We start from the raw sequence: 22,591 nt of genomic DNA, 5'->3' as shown, positions 1-22,591 counted from the left end.
TTAAATCAGCTGACCGGACACGTCACAGCATGTGTCATGTGACGACTCTGAGGAAGACCACAGGGAGAAACTGTCAGGTATGAAAACAAACTCTTGGTCTGAGAAAAGAACTTATTGGAAGACAAAATGAACCACACTGGACTGAAAACTCAAGAAGTTAATGCAAGGGTGACCAGAATTTCAAAATAAAAACTGGGAGAACCACGTTTTTTTGTTGTTGTTATTGTTGTTGTTTTTTTTAGTTTTTGGCATTTTGTAATAATACAATTTGAAATGAGGGTGTAATTAAGTGTTATGCAGAAACCATTCATAACTAACAGTATAATATAGTCACATTTTCTTTGTGTTTTGGTCATTTTTAAGCAGCTTTTTTGTATTTAACCTAAACAAATGTCAATGTATGTCTCTCTTTACTGTTGGCAGGGGTCAAATTGGTCAAAAATAGGGACACTTGGGACATTTGTTGTAATAAAACTGGGACAAATCACTGGTTTTGGATTAAACTGCTGGGACAGAGGACTAGAGAAGGGGACTTGCAAGTCATGGCTTGGACTCGAGTCAGACTTGAGTCACTATTTTTAGAACTTGAGACTTGACTTGATAAAATAGACAAAGACTTGGGACTCGACTTGGACTTGACAGTCAGTGACTTAGGACTTGACACTGTGACTTGAGAAGACTTATTGCTTCGACTAGTTGACAAATTAACTGTTACAAAGCGCTCTTAAATCATAACTCTTTCTGTTCTGACCGTAATAATTTGCACTCTTGTCAAGACATTTAAAAAGGAAAAATATGCATTTCTACAACTCTTAAATACTCATAAATAAATATACCATGACTTTTTAAGTACAATTTAGTTTAAAAAGTATATAAATTGCAAAAATCTGATCTATATTTGATACTTTTTTGGTTTAAAGACATGAAATGACTTAAAGCTCAGCGCAGAGGACTTGGACTTGACTTGGACTTATGGACCAGTGACTCGAGACTCAACTTGAACTTGCCTGTGTTTGACTTGGGACTTGACTCGGACTTGAGGCCAAAGACTTGAGAGTTACTTGAGACTTGGAAAACAACAACTTGGTCCCACCTCTGCAGGGGACACGGGGCTCAAAACTGGGACTGTCCCGGGTAAAATGGGACTTCTGGTCACCCAAGTTAAAGATTAAATTCTAACAAAGCTTGAGACAGAGCAGTGCCTTCAGTTATCATCTCTGTTTACCTTCAGGTTGAACGTGAATTATTAGTGTTACGCACAGGACATCCGCAGAACAATAGATACAGAAGCATATTCATCACACATACTGATCTTGGAATTAATTCTGCAGAGTGGTCATTGTTAGAGAAATTCCCAGGGCATTGCATCATCAGAGGTATAATACTCCCTACAAAGGAAGCTTAGCCGGACCGGACTGCACTCGGACTGAGGATTTGTATAAGAATGCAAATGTTATAGCCGAAACTAATCCATATATTGTGTATTGTAATGCTGTGAGTCTGTAGTTTGGCGTGTGTTTTTGTTGCGTAACTGACCAACCGTGTCATTTATGTCATTTCCTGTGTGAATGCAGTCAGTCTGAAAACAAAAACAAACATTCACTTTCATTATTAACATTTCAGTATTGTGTTTATGTTACTGATAGAAAAATTCTAATTAAAGGGCGCATATTTATCGGGGTGTAACAATAACCAAAATATCGTGATGTCGTATCGTCAAAAGTCTCTCAATAACATCGTGGACCATCACAATATATCGAATTACAAGTTTCTTTGATTAAATTAATTGTTATGGCACAGCAATAGCTAAAAAAAAAAAAAAACAGAGGGAACTACACAAACCAGGGGTGGGCAAACTACGGCCCGGGGACCATATGCGGCCCTTTAATCTTTTTAAACCGGCCCGACAAACTTGAATAATAGTAATAATAATTTTCAGTATTTTAAAAGTCTTTTCAATAAATAGTAAATACTGTGGGACTTGAAAGACAGCTATTTTGTTGTAATGCTTTGATTTGCAATGATGGAATATAAAAAAAAAAAAAAAACCTACATCCATGTGCTCCTGGTCCGGTCCTTCTATCAAAATTTAGAACCTTTTGTGCCCCATGAGTCAAAAAGTTTGCCCACTCCTAACAAAAACCATGATCCTTTGCTCCGTTTTGGTGCAAACTACATAAAGAAATAACAGTTCTAAGCACTTTTAAGTCTTAGTTCTTTGGATTAAGTCTTGTCAAGGCATTTACATCCCTACTCTTTTCTGATCTACAGTTTGTTATAATGTTGTTTCCTGATCACAAACAGATCTGAAGTTGTGTTTTGTTTCATTCACACGAGTTTAACACACAAATCCTGCATATTTAAGCTATGTGTTCTTCTCTCAAACTGCAAACACTCTGTTCCACCTTGTGATGTAGGAAGTGCTCTACCTTCACTAGAATCATTTGGACAATTTCATGCCGTGGAATTGCGATTATATTTATACATTTAAGTGTATTTATAAACCAGTGGGTATAAATATTAACATGTACATGGTCAGTGTCTGTGTGCGTGTGTTTGTTTGTGTATGAACATCGACGTATATTGGTTTTGTTTTCTGTATTGTGTATGTGTAATCCAAAAGATTTAAGTACGTACACTTTCCTGCACTCATAAAAGATAAAGTTTTGTGTTGTTTTCTGTAAATAGTTCTGACATCTTGTATCTGTTCTATATGTTAATAAGGTTTTAGCAAAACAATTGTTAAACTTCAGCCTTAGTGATATGCACGAACCTCATAATTTTTTGTGTTAAATCATTGTAATATGATGTATGATTATGTTAAACTGACTGTAGAAGATAAACTAACTAACACATCTCTACTGAACAAAAGACTAAAAGTAGCTGTTAACTTGAAAACTACCGCTTCATCATACTACAAGGTGGTTGGAGATGTAAACAGACTAAAAATAAAGCATTACTCAAACGTGTCAATGAAACAAAACACAACTCCAGGTCTGTTTTTGATCAACATTATATCATGACTTAAAGCTCACAAGAGTCAATTTTGTGTAATATAGGAGCTTTAATATAGTTTTGAAATAGAACTTTTAACCAACATTTTTAACCTCAAGCATGCAATGTATATATGAATGACTAATATCCAGTTCTCATCATCATAATCATTGTTTTTGGGACAGTTGGCTACTTTGCATATTGTTTTGCAGTGTCTTTGATTATGTAACAGAAAAGAGGGAGTATGTCAGTCATAACTACCAACAAAACCCACCAAATCTAGAACAGTGAAACAACACAGACCGGAGTTATATTCTCTGATGATGACAATAAAGTGGATTTTGTTTTGGAAAATCACTCGATACAAATTCAGCTTAGTCATGAATATTATTAAAGGTCCTATATTACGCAAAACTGACTCTTGTGAGCTTTAGGTCATGTTATGTTGTTACCTCATCAAAAACAGACCTGGAGTTGTGTTTTCATTCACACATATTTGAGTAACCCATTATTATTAGTCTGTGTACATCTCCAAAGCTCAAAATGTTTTGTTCCACCTTGTGATGTCATGTCAAGCGGTAGTTTTCAACTTAACAGCTATACCTTTTGGCTTTTGTTCACTAGAGATTGGCAATTCCGGGGCTGAAATGATCCAACATGACATTTTTTCATGAATATACAAAAGCAAGAGACAAAACAATACAGTACAACTTTACAAAACTGACATGATGTGCAGTAATTTTGTTTTTTTTTGCATGCTGATTGTGTTGTGACAGCGTTCTGAAGAGGGAGTGACTTCGCATTTTGCTATTAAAACTCCCCCTTATACACCCTAATGAAGTGTTTTATATCCTTTGTTTTTTCAGTACAATCTGTTTTTTCACAATCTGTATGCTGTAGTTGTGTCATATGGCTGTAATAAAAGCTAGAGGACCAGAAATACAAAAAAAAAAGAAAGAAAGGAAAGGAAAGGAAAAACTCTCAGAGCAGTTGACCATTTTGATTCACTACACTCTTTGGCAAAGTTTGGGGCAGTCAAAATGAATGAAGTGCCTCTGTTTGTCTGACCTCACAGCATTAGGATTCGTTTGCGCGACGGTAGGCAAGTACTTTTTTTATTTAACCAATCACTGCTATTTGGTCGTGATGTATGTAATGCGCTGCTAATGGGGCTAACTGGTGTATTAAGCTTTTCCCAAATCCTGTAGGAAGAAGGACAATAATGTTTTTCCCCTTGACAAAATTCAAACATTCTCTTTGTTCCGGCTTTAAATCCTCGATTTCAGGGATCGTTGCCAACACTGAATGTATGACTCTTTGCTGATTGGATGGTGCCCGAACTCGCACTTCCGGGGTTCTTGCAAACCGTCTAGTGTATTCCGATTCCTGACTTAGTCGCTGGAGAGAAATGAAATTGAGGTGAAGCACAAGGTGTATTTTGTAACTTAATCTGATACATGGTCCAAGTCGAGGTGACCATATTCTGAGAATGACTTTGAATAGCGTTTTACATCAAATTGCCTATTTAAATTATTGCATAAAAAAACAAACATATAGACAGTGTTGGGAGTAACAGATTAACATGTACCGCGTTACGTAAGTCAGAGTACGGCAGAATTATGAGTAGACGTGTATTCCGTTACAGTGAGCAGTTAGATCATCGTCATCATACCTGAGAAGGGCAAGAGCATCCAGCGCATGGAGCACGAATCTCGCTTCAGTAGTTACAGCGCGGACACCGCCGTCTCGTGCACTCGCGTTGAAAATTACGTTTTCTCACGTAATACCGCTTTCCTCCTTTGCGCCTCTGGAAACTAAACCAGTAACCAGGACTAAAGCAGGACTGAACCAGGACTAAAGCAGGACTGAACCAGGACTAAACTAGTCTAAACAACATGACACCTAACAGTAGGTTCGACATAATTTAAGGTGATTCTCAGCGATAAAAACTTTCTCTATTGCAATAATATTGTTTTAATATGTGCAACAAAGGCGAACTGTTATTGTCTTTTAAAACCGCTAAAACCTCGTTGGTGGATTAAGATTCTGGTCTTTGCTGCTGACAGTAAACCACGTATTCATGGCAGAGTTGCTAGAAAATTTGAAGACAACAAACAAGAATTTTGGCAAATGTTTGTCGTTTGAAAAAGCACATCATATTACAAGTAATCTCATAATGCTATCAATTACAAACTCATTTAAGTAATTTAAGGGTACAAACTACTTTTTGAATACTTAATCTGTAATTAATTTTAATAGTAAAAATACAACATATAGAAACAGCTTGATATTTGTTTCACTGTTAGTTATGGATTCACTATCACTGTTTGGAGAAACGTATACAGTTACTCAAAATTTGTACTCTGAAATAAATACTTTCATTATTTAGGCCAGCCTGGGTAGCAATTCTCAGCTTTTCAAGAAAAAAAAAAAAGTTTCTATCTTTTATGGTTGGAAAGTTATGCGCGGTTATATAAAACATATTCCCAGGCATCGTGGAAGAGTTAAACATGTGCGAATAAAACAAAACACAACTCCAGATACAGAACGTTCTCGATGAAGAAACAGCATTACGACATAGATCAGAAAACGGCGTAACCTTTAAACAACGATTTCATGAAGGACGACCAGCCCGAGTGCGCTTGTGTTACATTTAAATTTATTCAGTCATGGATTTTACAAACAGGAGTGCACATAAGAAAGACATCTGTCCTTTTTATAAGCCCGTGTCCTCTCCAAACATCTACCTGAGTTTCTGCTCTGTTCCCCCATGTGTCCACGTGGTATTCACATAATCAAGAATGCAGAGAAACAAGTCTAATCTATCTCCATTTTTAACCTATGCTCAAATTGTTGCTACAGTACTACACCATGGTGACAGTTTTGGCAAAGTACACGCTACAACTTTTGCCCTACCATTACAAGATACAAAAGTTTTTCATCCCGGGCGGAACAACCGAGGATCTCATTGAGTCTTTATATAGAAATCTTAACTAAATCTCATTAGTAGTCTTTAGTATTGCTCTTGCTACATTGTAAAAAATAGAAAAAAAGTCAGTATTGAGCAGTGGAGGGGGTAATTTTTTTTTTTTTTTTTTAGAAGAGTCTTGCTTTTTGTGTGTTCATGGCTATGTTTCAATAGTCCTTATGTGCTTTCCGTAGTTCAAAGTAGCCACATGCACATGCTTAACCAAACATCGGACAGTTTCTTATAGAGGAGACATCTTCTGTTCCAATCTAGGTCAGTGGTTCTCAAACAGCGGGTGGCGGGCTCTAGTGGTGATCATCAGTATAGTTCTGTAATGGGTAATATGGTCTTAAAGGTCAGTGGTGGAAGATAACAAAGTACAGAAGTAAATGCACAATTTTTAGGTGTCCGTACTTTACTTAAACACATTTTACAGTGGATATTTTTACTTTTACTTCACTACATTTGAGAGCAGGTATCTGTACTTTCTTCTCCACTACATTTTAGATCTGGACTGTACTTTTCTTTATTATCTGACACCTGTTGAAATGGCTGAGATTTATTTTTAGCACATTTAATTTGAGTTTACGATCCAACTTTGAGCAAACCAAAGACACAAATACACAAAAACAGCTAGAACATGTAAGAAATCGATTGAATCCCTTAAAATCAGCTAAATTCTTTATCAAAATCACCCCAAAATACTTTCCATTTTTACTCTTAAGGAACATTTTTAAACAGCTACTTCAACACTTTTACTTTCATGTGATATTTTTACTTTTATTGGAGTAATCTTTTGACCCTGTATCTGTACATTTACTCAAGTAACAAAATTAAATACTGCATCCACCACTGTTAAATGTGTACTGCGCAATTTGTCTGGTGCAGGGTCCGCTACCTTCTTGTCTCCATGGAGATGTTATTGCTTTGGTGGAATGTTCCATGGTGTGACATTAAACATATTTATAACACATTTAGAATTTGCTCATCATGGGTGTTTCTATTGCTCAAAAATACAATAATTCCTTTCTAAGTTCAGTGTCTTATTGTGGAACATTCTTAAGCCGTGAAATAACATCTCCAGAGACAGACCTCCCACCAGAAAAGTTACACAGTGCATCATTAATTTCTGTACTTTTGAGCTTATTACTGTATTTGTTTTCAAAATTGAAGCTGTATTAAATATATAATTGAGATATAAACATTAGAATCTAGATCTAATAAAAACGAATACTCAAAAATGACTCAAATCAACAGTATATGCTTTTTTAAATTTAACATTTTTGCCTGACAATTTCATATATTTTTCATTACTTTTGTTGCTACTGCTGCCCTGGGGCTAATGACGAGAGGTGTGGCTGCCAGTCTGCACCAATGGCCCCTCAGACCAACACCAAACACTCTTTATTTGGATAATTTAATCTCATATACTGAATGTTATTTTACAAAGTGTAACAAGGCAAGTTTAAACCTCTAACCTAAACTAAAACACAGGATTTTTAGTTTAGCCCTGGTTACGTTTAAAGCCGCATTGTGTAACTTTTCTGGTGGAGGGTCCGTCAAATCCTTTGCTTCATGGAGATGTTATTGCTTTGTCTGGAATGTTTCACAGTCTGGTATTAAACCTTTATATGTTCACGAAGACCAAACCAGACAAAGTTACAGGTCAGATCTGTGGAGAAAAAACCCTGTTCATATGGAAAATAATTTGTTTCATCAGATTTTGAATTTTAAATACCGCTGAACTCTGAAAAAACATGTTTGAATTATTTTTATTCAGAATTTTAGTTTATTTTAAGTATTTTTAAGTTCAGTATACTGTTACTGTTACAGTGTTTAAAATTCAGTATTAAAAATTTTTACACTCTGAATTTTGACTGTTGAAAATATATGTGCTGAAAATTGAAAAGGTGTTTTTTTTTTTTTTTTTTGAAACATATTGAAAAAGTATACTTAAAATTTCAGCAACTAAAACTCAGAATAAAAATAATCTTTTTTCAGAGTTCAGAGAATTCTGGTTCTTACTTTCTTACCCCCGCTCCTCCAGAACCAGAACCAGAGCCCGGACCACCCCCCTCCTATCCAGGACCACCCCTATCCTCAAGAACCAGAGCCCGGACCCCCCACTCCTATCCCAGGCCCCCTACTCCTCCAGAACCAGAGCCCGGACCACCCCCTCCTATCCAGGACCACCCCTACTCCTCAGAACCAGAGCCCGGACCACCCCCCTCCTATCCAGGACCACCCCTACTCCTCAAGAACCAGAGCCCGGACCACCCCCCACTCCTATCCAGGACCACCCCCTACTCCTCCAGAACCAGAGCCCGGACCACCCCCCTCCTATCCAGGACCACCCCCTACTCCTCCAGAACCAGAGCCCGACCACCCCCACTCCTATCCAGGACCACCCCCTACTCCTCCAGAACCAGAGCCCGGACCACCCCCGCTCCTACCAGGACCACCCCCTATTCCTCAAGAACCAGAGCCCGGACCACCCCCCCCACTCCTCCAGAACAGACCCGACCACCCTACCTCCCAGAACCAGAACCAGAGCCCGGACCACCCCCTACTCCTCCAGAACCAGAGCCCGACCACCCCCCCCTCCAGAACCAGAACCCCCGGACCCCCCCATCCTCAGAACCAGAGCCCGGACCCCCACCCCCACTCCTATCCAGGACCACCCCCTACTCCTCCAGAACCAGAACCTGGACCACCCCCCCACTCCTCCAGAACCAAAGCCCGACTACCCCTGGTCCTCAGAACCAGAACCAGAGCCCGGACCACCCCCCTGCTCCTCCAGAACCAGCAGAGCTCAGACCACCCCCCCCCCCACTACTATCCAGGACCACCCCCCACTCCAACAGAACCAGAAAGCAAGTATTTCAAATTCAAAATCTGATGAAACAAATGACCTTCATCAGTCATAATATTTGTTTTTCTAGGTATTTTTGAGCGCTAAAGAAATATAAAACTACCTGTAATTAAATAAATGTAAGGTAGGTCTGTTTAATGTCATACTGTGGAACATTCCAGGCAGAGCAATGGCATACTAAAAGAAACAAGCAGGCGACGAACCCCCAACCAAAAAGTTACATAACGCGCCTTTAAGTTCATTTTAGATTCAGATGTTTTTAAGTTGTCTGAGAACCACTGATCTAGATTTCTGCCGAGGACGTCCCGGCAGCGTTCGTCTTGTCTTCCTCCTCTCCCTGAGCTTCTATGTCCACCTTGGTATCCGCGGTAACGTCTCCCTCGCCCCCCGCCAAAGAGGTCTCTGTGTCGGGGGCTTCGAAAGACTCTCCCCCCAGGTCCGCCAGTTTAATATAGCCCTTACTGTTTGAACGCTCCAGTTTGGGGCAGCTGAAGCGCCGCGCCCTTTCGCTTTGCCGACTGGCGGATACGGACAGACTACATCTCCGCACCAACCTGGGCTCCCTCTCCCCCGAAAGAGAGTTCAGGGATAACCTCGATCCTGTAGTCACCTTTACAGGAGACGACGGAAACAGCTGGGTCCTGCTCTCGTGCGCCGCCCCCTGCTGCTGATCCGACGTCACTACCACAGCCACCGAAACCTCCTCTTCGTCCTCCTTGTGGTTTGGATTCTCCGACGACGTGTCAAAATCGGTCAGCTGCGTCTCTTCCGTTTGGCTCATGTCGATGTCTTCCTCGTTGCTTTGAGATTCGATGGCGGTTTCGATGACGACCTCCTCCTGAGAGCGCCTCCGGTCCGCCGCCGCCAGCTTCTCCGACTCCTCCACTTCGCAGTTGTTGAGTTTGATCACCGGTAACGTGAACGCGTTGACGGACGATGTCACGATAGAAGTGGGGTCCCAAGGTTTAGGCTGTGGCGTTTGCTCCGCGCTATTGCTGTAGTCTTTGTAGATGCTATAAACGGTATCGGTGAAAGTTTGCACATCTCTTGACCAACTTCGAGGTCTTTCAACGAGCGAAGGGCGCCGAAAAACGTCATCGCTACCGAGTTCGCCAAGCCCGGTGGATGGCCAAGAACTTCGGGTCAGTTTTCCGCTCGGAGGGTGCGAACCTGAAGGCCCTTCGGCGCTTCTCGCTTGCGTATAGTTCACCAAACCGTTCAAAGGCGAATACTCCTTTGCGCGAATACTATGCAAGTCTATCACGGTCGAATAGATATCCCTTAAGTTGATGATTTTGGTTTTCTTGTCTCGGTTTTCATGGAGGACAGCGTTGGCACAGATAAACAGAAAAATCCCGATTCCCATTACCAGCGGTCCAAACACTTTAAGATTGTCGGAGTATAAGTAGCTGTCCAGGAAATCACAAAGGAATCCACAGTGCGGCGCAGGCTCTTGGACGCTACTGTTGTCGCTGTTGGCATGGCTAGCGTTAAACACGTGATCCAGCGCCGATTTCTCGCTACTGACGTTAGCAGAAGTGGCGTGATTTTTGCGTAGCTCCGATAGAAAGCCCCCGTACGCCGTCTTTCCTGGTATTCGTGTTGATTTTGACTCGGCCAGTACCCCAAGACGGCCATCGAGACGCCGACGAGCAAAACGAGTATGCCCACAGCTGCTACGAGACCAGCGGGCGAGCACAGGTTGAGTTTCCCTTTCACTACAACGACGTCATTCTTTTTCTTCTTCTTGGCTTTCCGTTTTCGCTTGTTCTCGGCGCGGTTTTTGGCGCGTAGGGAGTCCTGGCGCCGGTTCATACGCAGCAGACCACCGGTGGCGATCATGGTGGCAGGTGGAAGGCAGGATCTCACTCAGTCTGAAAGAAAAGAGAAAGAGAAGAAATAATGTTAGACTTATTGTTAAGAAGATTCAAGCTTTTAGCTGTAAAAGCAAAATGCGGCAACATATAGAGAGGGATTTCTGAGGACGACTGAACTTAATCCGGATTTACTGAACATTTAAGGCCATCTGTACTGTAAATTATTATGCACTTCAATGTATTTACAGTGGGATACTAAAGACTCAGAACTTAGAATAATTGTTCAAAGCAGTAGTGGGACATGACGAAGTAGAAGTAGTAAAGTACTGTATTTAAGTACAGATTTTAGGTATCTGTACTTCACTTAAGTACATTTTAAAGTGGATACGTTTTACTTTTACTTCACTTTACATTTGAGAGGTATTTGTACTTTCTACTCCACTAGAAAAAGCATTTTTAATGAGCCTGAGGAGTTTATTTTTATTGGAAATCAAATACTAATCAATACGAGAATACATTGTTTTTGTTTACATTCGGCTTTTCCGCACATGCGCAGTGGCTCTTTGGCAAAAAGTCAGTGGGGTCGTTCATTTGTGTTGACAGTTGCGTTGCGTTTGTCTGTCATGAGAAAACTCGTCTTATTTTGAAGTAGGTTTTGCATTTAATTGTTTTGACATGACTTCATCATCTTACTCTAAGTCACTGAATGTTGAGGATCAAAAACATTATTTTGAAAAGTTAAATCTCGCCGATAACTGTTGACGATGTTGATGTTGACTTGTTGACGCTTTTGACATGACCGCATCGTGTTTTCTCGTATAGTGATGTAACAATAACCAAAATATCGTGATATCGTATCGTCAGAACTCTCACAATAATATCGTGGACCGATCGAATACCAAGTTTCTTAAGTTATAGTGCAGCAACATAGGTACAAGTACAGAGGGAACTACACAGACCATGATCCATTGCTCGATTTCAGTGCCAAATACATGAAGAAATAACTGTTACAAGCATTTTTAAGTCTTAATTGTTTGGATTATGACAGAACCAAAGTCTTATCAAGGCATTTTAACAGGAAAAAAGTAACATATTCACAGTTTTGTTAGTCTCCACAAAATATTACATCATGAAAATATCGTACCGAGAGATTTAGATATCGTTACATCCCTACTAATCAAAACTAAAACTAGAATCGAAACTAGACTCTCATTTGAGCAGATATCAATACTGCACATCATAATACAAAGTAAGAAGAAAGTACTACAATTTAAAGTGGAAAATTACATTGTGTAGTCTAACAAAGAGTGTTTTTTTTTTTTTTTTTTAATCACCAGGTATCAGAATCTGTATTAAGTATCAAGTGTATTCATTAGTATCAAAATCGAGTTTGAAATTTTAGTATTTTAATAACGCAAACATGAAACTACTGCAATTTTTATGTCGTTATTAAAAGTCTGTCGATTCTTTACTTCCAGTTTTATTGTATGGGCTTGTTTTGGGGCTTGTGGTTGGAAGATACTTTAGCACTGTTCAGGAATTAAATAAAATACACGAAAAACAAACAAACTAAACTAAACTAAACTAAAAAACTTTTAAAAACCCAAGTACACAAAGTTTGCTGCAATTGGCAATTTCCACACTGGAGTTTGTTCAGCAAAAAATAAAAAAAGATATAGTAACAGGTAGCTAAATTAATGTCAAGATTATTTGGTGATTATCATAAAACTTAAAAAAAAACATAATTTCTATTCTACTTTATCTATTCGCTACAAAAACAAGTCTAAGTGTACAATATTTTTCATCATGTCAGATAAAAGTTATGTGATTTTCTTGGTCACATATTAGAAAAATGATCATCTAAAAAAATCTTTGTTTAGTATTTGGACATGGTTTCAATCTTTTAGTAAAAAAATGTAAATAAAATTCAACTGTGATATTTCTTCATATTAAAAAAATGTGATTAGTTTCTGTGTCTATTCTGTGTATTCTCTTATGTAATGTAATAACTCCACTGATTTACTATTTGTTCTCCGCCCACCCTTCCCAGAATCCTTGGAGTCACGAAATTCCATTTACAATCTCACAACAAGGACGCACATTTGCCCTGCACAGGAAATGAGCTGAACCACGACTGCAGTCAACAAAGACCCAACTAAACCCACAAAAACAAAACATCAGAGCTGAGTGGAAAATGAAAAATCGATACTAAAGCTGATATCGAAATGATCAAGTATCGATATTAAAAGAGTCACATTCAGAGGACAGACGATGGGGGGAGGGCAGAGAAAAGAGGACAAGAGAGAGCAAGAGAAATAGAGAAAATGGTAGAGAGAGGGGCTAACGAAGGGTGTGAGTGAGGGAAGAGAAAGAGAGAGAGGGTGAGGATGGGGGTGGTAGCAGAGAAGAAAGGATGAGAGAAAAGAAAAAGAGCTATGAGAGGGCGTCAGTAAAGGAGAGAGATGGAGAGAGACACGAGTGAGAGAGAGAGAAAAAGAGGAGAGTGAGAAAAGAGGAATGGTGAGGAGAGGATAGAGTGGAGAGAGAAGGAATATAAATGGTAGAGAGACAAAAAGAGAGAGAAGGGGGTGAGGTCAGAGAAGAAAAAGAGTGAGAAAAGAGGAATGGAAAAGAGAGGGTAGAGGATAAGATACAATAATAAGAGACAGGAAAAGAGAGAAGATGGGGATGGAGTGAAGACAGAAGAGAGGACAATAACGAGAGAGCAAGAAAAAGAGGGGAGAGTGAGAACAGAGTAATGGTGAAAAGAGGATAGAGAAAAGAGAAAGGAAGATAAACAGTAGAGAGACAAGCAAAGAGAGAGAGGGGGGAGAAGTCTTATTATTGAAATCAAGTTTGAAATTTTAGTATCGTGACAATTAAAAGGCTCGTTTTAATATGTATTTCATTTGGCACGTTTAAACGAGAGCTTTAATTCGGAATAAAAATAATTTAATTCTGAACAAAAAATAATTCCGCTTTAAAAAGACCATGTAAACACTTAATTCCTAATGAAAATTATTCAGAATTAAACTTAATTCCGACGTAAGTGGGTGGTTTATTCCAATTTTAAAGCCAAATTAATTTATTCCTGCATCATGTAAACGTTTATTCTTCTTAAAAATAATTCCGGTCGTTCAGTTCATGCTCGTTGGGTTGCTCTTCTGACGCGATCCGAACTAACCGGCTCCACCAGTCCCTGCTTTGCTTCGGACTTTCATCCTCTGCTCTTTGGATTTGCGAGAGGGATGCGGGAGTGGGCTGAGGTAGAGCAGTTGTTGACTCAGTTTGTCTTCTTCCTCCCTTCTCCGACACGCTTCCCTTCTCCTCCTCAGCCGACAGACGTAAGGTGAGATGAGAGAATTCTCGAGCTGCTGCGCAATTATCATCGGAACGACTGCGGAAAAAGTTTGGATCATGTTTGTGTCCGCGGCGTAACGTGTTACGGCTCGCGGCCTGTCTCCGGCTCCGCATCGCCTGGCGCTCCCCGTTTGTATTACCGCGTGTATCTTCCGTATTTGCATGTCCTGTGTGGTGCCTGATGTCTGACTGTTGGGCCGTGGTTCCGATGCTGTGGGCTCCGACACCCCTTGTGCTGTGGTTGGAGGATTGACGTCTCGTTCCTTTTTGTTGCTGTTAAATACCTTAGTTTATGAGTGGTTTAGTAACTTTGTGGAATTCTGAATTATCAAAAGTGAAACGTTTATTTATTTTTTGTTATTGTACTTACCTACACCACTTTATAAAACCTGTTTACTTTACATCATATCTGGTTTGTGTTACTTTCCTTTGTCCCTACTAGGGATGGGCATTCGGTGAAATTTTCTTAATCGATCGTCGGAAGAATTAACGATCGATTATCGATTAATCATTAACTTTTTTATATTAAAATTATCATCATTATTATTACTATCTGCACTACTAATCTGCATAAATAAATTCAACTTTACGACATATAAACCGTAACGACTCTAGAAGCCACATCAATCCGTTTGACATTATAATGTGTTTAATTCAGTTTTGCGCAACTCTCACAGAAACGAAACTTAAAACCGCATCGCTAATTTGCATAAACTAAGCGAAGATAAAACTACAGCTCTTGTGTCGCTGATGCGGTCAATTTTCTGTGTGGATTAAAAGACATGACTTCAGCTGAATACAGGTTAGTGTGACCATATTTGCGTTTGTCAAAACCAGGACACCGTACGGGAGGAGGGAGGTGGGGACTCGTCATCGACATTGCGCTACTCTCACCTGGCAAAACTTCTTCCCACTGGACACAGAAACATATGTGCTGCTTTGTTCACTGTGCACATGGACTCACACTTGTCCAGAACGGAAAGCGTAGACTTTATTGTACAAGTCATCGTTGCACATCATTCATATTTGCACTTCAGTACGCTGCAGACTGACCGACTGTTTGTGTCTCGCTCCTTCTGAGTGCAGAGACACACACGTACTGACCCTGTTTGGTCGCTCTACGCTACGCACAGCAACCTACATTCGGTTTGTCGATTAAAATGAACGTAATCGATGAAATTCTTAATGATCAATTATCGATTAATCGACTAATCATGCCCATCCCTAGTCCCTAGCACTGGGTTGTAACATAACGACAAACCGAGATGACAAAAAAGCAGGTAGCAGCTGAAATGTGTGTTTTCTTCCAATTGACGTAAATACGTTCGTGTCCCTGTCCAATCAGAACCCCTCCCGACCCACAGACGTTGAGCGGAATTAAATAAAGCCGATTTAACGTGTTTTCCATGTAAACCTCAATTCAGAATTATTATTTCCATCTAAACTTGAAGGAGAATATTTTAATTCAGAACTATTGTGTAACTGTGTGTGATCTGCTGCTCTTTTATTTTGTGCTCATAGTGGATTGTGCTGACCTGCCTCTCAAACTCGGTGTAAATCAGAGCTGTTACACGGACCGATCCAGGATTTTGACCCTTTTAAAAACTCTCACATCATCTGCTTCTGTGAGTGTCCTTATGCGCTCCATTACAGCGCTGTACAAAACCTATTGAGGCTCATAAAACCATAAATATACATTTTTAATGCAGCTCCCCGTTCTGTTTCCAGGGAACAATAGAGGGGAGGAGGAGGAGAGGGAGGGAGAGAGACAGACAGTAAAGAAAAGAAGAAAGGGAGAAGAGTAAGAGGAGAAGAGGAAAGGGGGAGAAAAGAAATAAGAAATAAGAAAAAGAAGAGAGGGAGAGGAGAGAGAATGAGAGAGACAGAGAGAGAAAAGAAAAGAAGAGAGGAGAAGAGGAGGGAGACGGAGAGACAGAGACAAAGTGAGAGAAAGGAGAAAAGAAAAGATGGAGGGGGAGAGGTAGAGAGAGAGAGACAGACAAAGAGAGAATAAAAGAAGAGAGGAGAGGAGGAGGAGGGAGAGAAACAGAGAGAGAAGAGAAAAGAAGAGAGGGAGAAGAGAGAGGAGAAGAGGAGAAGAGGCAGATAAAGAGAGAAAGAAGAAAAGAAGAGAAGGAGAGGAGAAGAGAGAGAGAAGAGCCAGAGAGAGAGGAGAAAAGAAAAGATGGAGGGGAGGAGGAGAGAGAAACAGAGAGAGAAGAGAAAAGAAGAGAGGAAGAGGAGGAGAGGGAGGGAGAGAGAGAAACAGAGAGAAGAGAAAAGAAGAATGGGAGAGAAAAGGAGGAGGAGAGGGAGGAGAGAGAGAGAGAGAGAGACAGAGAGAGAGAGCCACAGTGACAGAGAGGAGAAAAAAGATGGAGAGGAGAGGAGGAGAGGAAAGGAGAGAGAGAAACGGAAAGAGAGAAACAGAGAGAGAAGAGGAAAGAAGAGCGTTAGAGGGGAGGAGAGGGAAAGAGAGAGAGAGAAACAAAGAGAGAAGAGAAATAAGAGAGGGAGAAGAGAAGAGGAGGTGAGGGAGAGACAAAGAGAGAGAGAAGAATAGAAGAGAGGGAGAGGAGAGGTGGAGGAGTAGGAGGAGGAGAGGGAGAGAGACAGAGAGAAAAGAGACAAGAAGAGAGGAGAGAGAGAGAACAAAAGACACAGAAAGAGAGAGAGAGAGAGAGAGCGCGAGAGAGGAAAAAGGAAAAGATGAAGAAAGGAGGAGGAGAGGAAAGGAGAGAGAGAGAGCGCGAAACAGAAAAGACAAAAGAACAGAGGGAGAGGAAAGGCGGCGGAAAGGGAGAGAGAGACAGGCAAAGAAAAGAAGAGAGGGACCGTAGAGGAGAGGAGGAGGAGAGGGAGGGAACAGACAGACAGAGAGATCGAAAAGAGAAAAGAAGAGAGGCTGAGGAAAGAGGAGAGCGAGTGAGAGCGAGGATATACATGAGAGTGAGAGATATCCAGTAACGAAGAGAGAGAGAAAGAGGAATGGAGGAGAGAGCAGAGAGACAGACGAAGAGAGAGCGAGAGATGGGGATGGGGTGAAAGCAGAGAAGAGAGGATGAAAAAAAAAAGAGAGAGAGACAGAGCGGTGTAGCTGTGTTACTAATCTCCCCCTGTGGATCCAACACTGTGAATTCATTTGGCTGTAGTAGGAGCTCGGCCTCTGAGCATAACTCACCTATATTAGACACCGGACAGCCCTGTTTTCCTCAACACATCACCATAACAACAAAGCAGATCTGTTAAAGCCAAATGTTTCGCAATACGGCATTAAAGAGCCCATATTACGCCGTTTTCTGATCTAAGTTATAACGTTTCTTCATCACAGACAGACCTGGAGTTGTGTTTTGTTTCATTCGAACACGTCTAACACGCCAACTCCTGTCATACTTTTGCGTATTTTTTCCGCTCTTGCATCTGCACTTTAACTCAAGTGACAATCTCGAGTACTTCTTCCACCACTCGCCAATTAGTTTCCGTAGACGTCAAAGCAAAATCTCGCCAGCAAGCCACAAATAATAAACATAACGATCCCGTCTCCCTCCAGACCGGAGTATCCATCAGACCTAACGGCTTTTGTAATTGTAAATGACGTCGTAATACGGTGACAAATAGTTCGTAGACTGCAAATACAAATCTTCTTTAACATCATCCAAACAAGAGAAATGAAATGATGCTTTAGCTTTTGGCACCGGACGGCCCACAAGTCTTCATTTGTCTGACTCAAAACATATGATCCAGCACCAGCCGAATTTAACAAAGAATAAATGAGGAAAGTTATGAGCTTTGACCAAAACGTTGTACTGCTTTAGATGAAACTGAACAACAGTGACAAATGCTACAGCCAGTGTTAGGAGTGTTTCTTTTAAAATGTATTCCCCTACAGATTACAGATTACATACACCAAAATACAGTTTGTAACGTAATCCATTAAATTACTTAAGGTGAGTAACGTAATCTGAATACTTTGGATTACTTGGTTTGCTGAAGAGAAGCAAAGACTAAGATATCGTAACATAAGATGTTTTGTCTGCTAAAAGAAAATAAAAAGCCCAGTTTTTACTTAACCAAATTAAAAATAGTATTGATAGAAGAGGAGGAGGAGGCACGGTCCACGCAGCATGATTTAGTCCTGTTAACTCCTGTTTGAGACATGGTTTAGACCTGGTTTAATCCTGGTTTAGTCCTAGTTTAGATCTGGTTTAGACCTGGTTTAGACTTGGTTTAGACCTGGTTTTAGTCCTGGTTTTAGTCCTGGTTTGGACCTAGTTTGTCCTGGTTTTAGTCCTGGTTTAGTCCTAGTTTAGACCTAGTTTAGACCTGGTTTTAGTCCTGGTTTAGACCTAGTTTAGACCTGGGTTTAGACCTGGTTTAGACCTGGTTTAGACCTGGTTTAAGTCCTGGTTTAAGTCCTGGTTTAAGTCCTGGTTTAAGTCCTGGTTTTAGACCTGGTTTTAGACCTGGTTTAGTCCTAGTTTAGACCTGGTTTTAGACCTGGTTTTAGACCTGGTTTAGTCCTGGTTTGGAGATCTGGTTTAGACCTGGTTTTAGACCTGGTTTAGTCCTGGTTTGGAGATCTGGTTTAGACCTGGTTTGGACCCAGTTTAGACCTGGTTTGGACCCAGTTTAGACCTGGTTTTAGACCTGGTTTAGTCCTGGTTTAGTCCTAGTTTAGACCTAGTTTAGACCTAGTTTAGACCTGGTTTTAGATCTGGTTTTAGTCCTGGTTTAAGTCCTGGTTTTAGTCCTGGTTTAGACCTAGTTTAGACCTGGTTTAGACCTGGTTTAGACCTGGTTTAGTGTCTGGCAATGAGTGGAATTACTGGAGGGAAAAAGAAAAAAAAAGGGATACAGCCCAAAATGTGAAAACAGGAAAATACCACAGTGTAATCCATTTATTTCAACAAAGTAACTGTAATCTAATTACCACTCACTTAAACAGTAACTGTAACCAAATACAGTTACTCATAATTTGTACTCTGATTACGTAACTCTGGTACATGTAATCTGTTACTCCCCAACACTGCCTCACAGTGTTCTAGGTCTTCTGTTTGAAGGTCCTACATTACACTAAATTGACTCTTGTGAGCTTTAAGACATATTTGAAAGTTGTTACATAATCAAAAACATATCCAGTAGGGGCGTAACGATACTGGCGATATCGCGATATAGTTGTAGTAAAATTGCCATGATATTGTAGTGGTCTTATCACGGTATTAAACTGTGTGTCTTTAGGCAAATAATAAAAAAATAAAAAATCAGTCCAATCCTGTGGCACATAGAATAGTAAACTACATGGACCATGTAATGTGTTCTGAAAATCAAGTCGGGACAACAAATTATACATGAAGAATTTACAACAGCGCTGCCTCACAACAGAGCACAAGAAATAACGAAATACATCGCAGGATATAGCGAGTGATTTGCATCCATTTTCCACAGTGGAGGGCGTTTGGTTTAAAAGGTTAATAGCTAAACTGGCGTTGAAATATAAAATGCCACCGTGAGCACATTTTAGTCAAACAATGTTCCCTGCTGACATACTACAGAGCTTTAAGCAGTCAGACAGCATCTCACTTACCCCTGATGCGTGGACTTCAAGAGCGACCCAGAGTTTTACTACAATTATTTAGTTGTTACTTGAATTTTGCCCTTCAATTTCAAAGGCATTTCAGGCTGTTCAAAATGTCATTGATATGAACGTGATGATAAATGTTGTACCAAATGACTGGTCAAAGCATTTTATCATGTCAGTCTTGTTATTATGTATAATATCGTACCATATCGTGAGCTTTCCCACGATATCGCAATAAATATCGTACCGTGAGGTTCATACCGTGGCGACACTGTATAGTAAGACTTGGTTATCATTACACACCATTCATTTGTTTCATTCACACATTAACTATGCAGGGTTTGTGTGTTAAACATGTGTGAATGAAACAAAACACAACTCCAGGTCTGTTTGTGATGAGGAAACAACATTATAACACAAAAAATAGCGTCCAAATGTAAAAGTTATTAATTATCCGGGGCTTTAAATGCACCGTCATGACCTTAGTCCATAGACAACAAATTATCCTTTACATAAACAAAACAAGTGAAATCTTATTACGCTTTAGCTATGGGCTCAGACTGGCCCCATGTCCTCATCTGTCTGCCCCAAACAGGCCACAGTCTGCGACTAATGGATAACGAACTCAGGAGTGCTCTGAGAAACAAATGACATCGTTTTATTAGTCGAGGTATAAGTAAATTATGCGCAGACACAAACAAGTGTATTTTAATCTGGATCAATTCTTTTCTCTTTTATTTCACCATTTAAGAGCCAGACATATTAAAGTGTGACTACACCCCGAAACTCCGCCCACAACCACATTTTAGAAAGAGTTGATAAATCTGGCAGGACCTGGAGGACTAAGAGAAGAGAAGACAGTGAAGGAACAGGAAAGTCTGGAGGTATAAGGAGCAGTGTGATCGGTCTAACAGGTATCTACACTTCAAACCCTGCAGCGAGGCGTTTGTGATCAGAAACACTTGGATCAGGGCAGTTTTGTGTGATGTCACGTAGTACATGCAGTTAAACTAAATCAAAGCGAACGCAGACTGCAATAGCCTGCTGCTTGGAGGAGCGAGACACTTACATAAAAGGCCGTGAAGTACTCAGACTTTGAAATGCTGACATTTTACACATCTCGTGTATGTGCAAGTTATTGACAGAACGTCACAGCGGATTATCTTGGATCTCTCCGCTCGTACGCGTCAATCACAGACTGTTGAATGAAGGAGGTTACGTTTGATGCTCCCTGGGGCTCACTGGGCAGGACACAGAGCTGCAAATATTTGGAAGAGTCTCATCTTTATCCACTATTCTCTGGTCTCCTTAGTGTCGCTTCTCTACTAGGCTTTTCTAAACTATTTCCACTGCGCTGTCCTGTGTCTCCAAATGAGCCCAGTTCAGACCAATACACAGAACTCAAACTGTTTTTTATCTGATCCCGACTCTACCACAGCGCACTGTCCAGGCTGTTCCCCCAGTACAGACTCTGCGCTGCGTCCACTCTGTATCGGTGGATGTGACAGGTAGACTGTGTAAACATGAGCTGCCACCACCTGGTTGCACACGGCTCCACAAGGCTGTAAACAAACAAGGCTAGAAAGCTCAAAGCCAAGGGAACGGATTTGGTGAAAATTGTGCCAAGTCTCCTACACCTACAGTATATTTGGCAGAGGATGGGAGCAGTGTTCAGCAGCGCTCAGCTACACACCGAGGGGTCTTTAACTGGGAAATGATTCAACAGTTGTTACTATTTCAATGACGACCAATATAAAGATCCATTGTACGCAGTAGGGGTGGGCAATATCTCGATATTTTAAATATATCGAGATAGTTTTTAAACTCGATATGAATTCTGACATATCGTATATATCGATATAATGCTTATATTCCATTTTGATTTCGCCGCTTCGCTTGTTTACCTTCTCTCTCGTCGCCCCCGCCTCCCTGATTTTGTTCGCTCGTGTCTCCTTCACTCGTCACTATCGCCGTGAACGAAGAAAGTTGGTGCCAGTGAAAACCTTCAAGCACCACAAACCTTTTCCACCATTTACAGACAAGAACATCAGCAGCACATCCTCATATTCCACCGAGTCACGTCCTTTAACCCAAAGAAGCTAAACGAGCTGAGCTGCATGAGAAGTGCGCTGTTTATGCAAATGAGCCATGCGCTTAGTTTTGTTTCTGTAAAATGTAAACACACCATGCGCAAAACTGCATTAAAACACATTATTATGTCAAAAATGGCTGATGTGGCTCTAGAGTCGTTATGCTTTATATATTGTAAAGTTTAGTCATGTAAAGTTTATTTATGCAGAAGATTTTAATTAAATGAATCTGCTGCAGTGTCACTTGTACAATAGTGTTTTGGAAACGTTGGGTTTGATCTGCAGTGGATTGTGGGATTAAACCTCAGAGCTCCTGACGCTGGTGAGGAACATGGATCTATTAAAATAAGGAACATCCTGAGCTTCTTCTGCTAAAGGAGCTCAAGGTTATGGTTCTGGTCTGGATAACAGAGTTAAAGCAAAGATGAGTTTGTGTTGAGTTGTTTTATTTATGAATGAAAAGAAGGAAATATGTATTATTTTTTTTATTTTACAGTTAAATTATTATTTGTGTAATTAGGGTTTTTTGTGATCTTAAATGTTGCTATATAAACTGCCGACCTCTTACACTTCAATAAAAAAAATAAAAAAAAGGACCTTGTGGAATCTTGGCATATTTGTTTTTGCAGTTTTCAGTTTTAGGGGGTTATTTTTTCTTAAACACTTATTTTAACTCAAATAAGCACCATTATTTTATATTCTGGTCTAGGACTGGGTGCCATGAAGAAGTTGCTGATATGATACATACCTCGATACAGTGCACTTTCAGTTCGATACGATATATTTCACTTATGAAACACACCCATTTTAAGGAAGCAGCGATACTAATATTGGTACTACATATCGACACTAATCAAAGAATGAAAATGACCTGGATATTATAATTTTATTACCTCTGCCAAGGAGGTTATG

The 22,591-nt window shown here is 40.3% G+C and overlaps 1 protein-coding gene across 1 annotated transcript; it reads right to left on the bottom strand.

Moving 5' to 3' along the window:
* Positions 1-9,117: 9,117 nt before the first annotated feature.
* Positions 9,118-10,676, bottom strand: LOC110153463 (transmembrane protein 200C-like). Its single transcript, XM_020917362.2, is given in 2 exon segments — positions 9,118-10,389; positions 10,392-10,676. Coding segments are annotated over 2 exon segments (1,557 nt in total).
* Between the last annotated feature and the right edge of the window lie 11,915 nt (positions 10,677-22,591).

Source organism: Boleophthalmus pectinirostris, unplaced genomic scaffold (genome assembly GCF_026225935.1).
Source record: "Boleophthalmus pectinirostris isolate CB_2022bp ecotype Guang Dong unplaced genomic scaffold, ASM2622593v1 HiC_scaffold_16, whole genome shotgun sequence".
In the NCBI taxonomy this organism is placed as follows: domain Eukaryota; kingdom Metazoa; phylum Chordata; class Actinopteri; order Gobiiformes; family Gobiidae; genus Boleophthalmus; species Boleophthalmus pectinirostris.
Note: the sequence above shows the minus strand (reverse complement) of the source record. Positions and strands in the feature narration are given on the sequence as shown.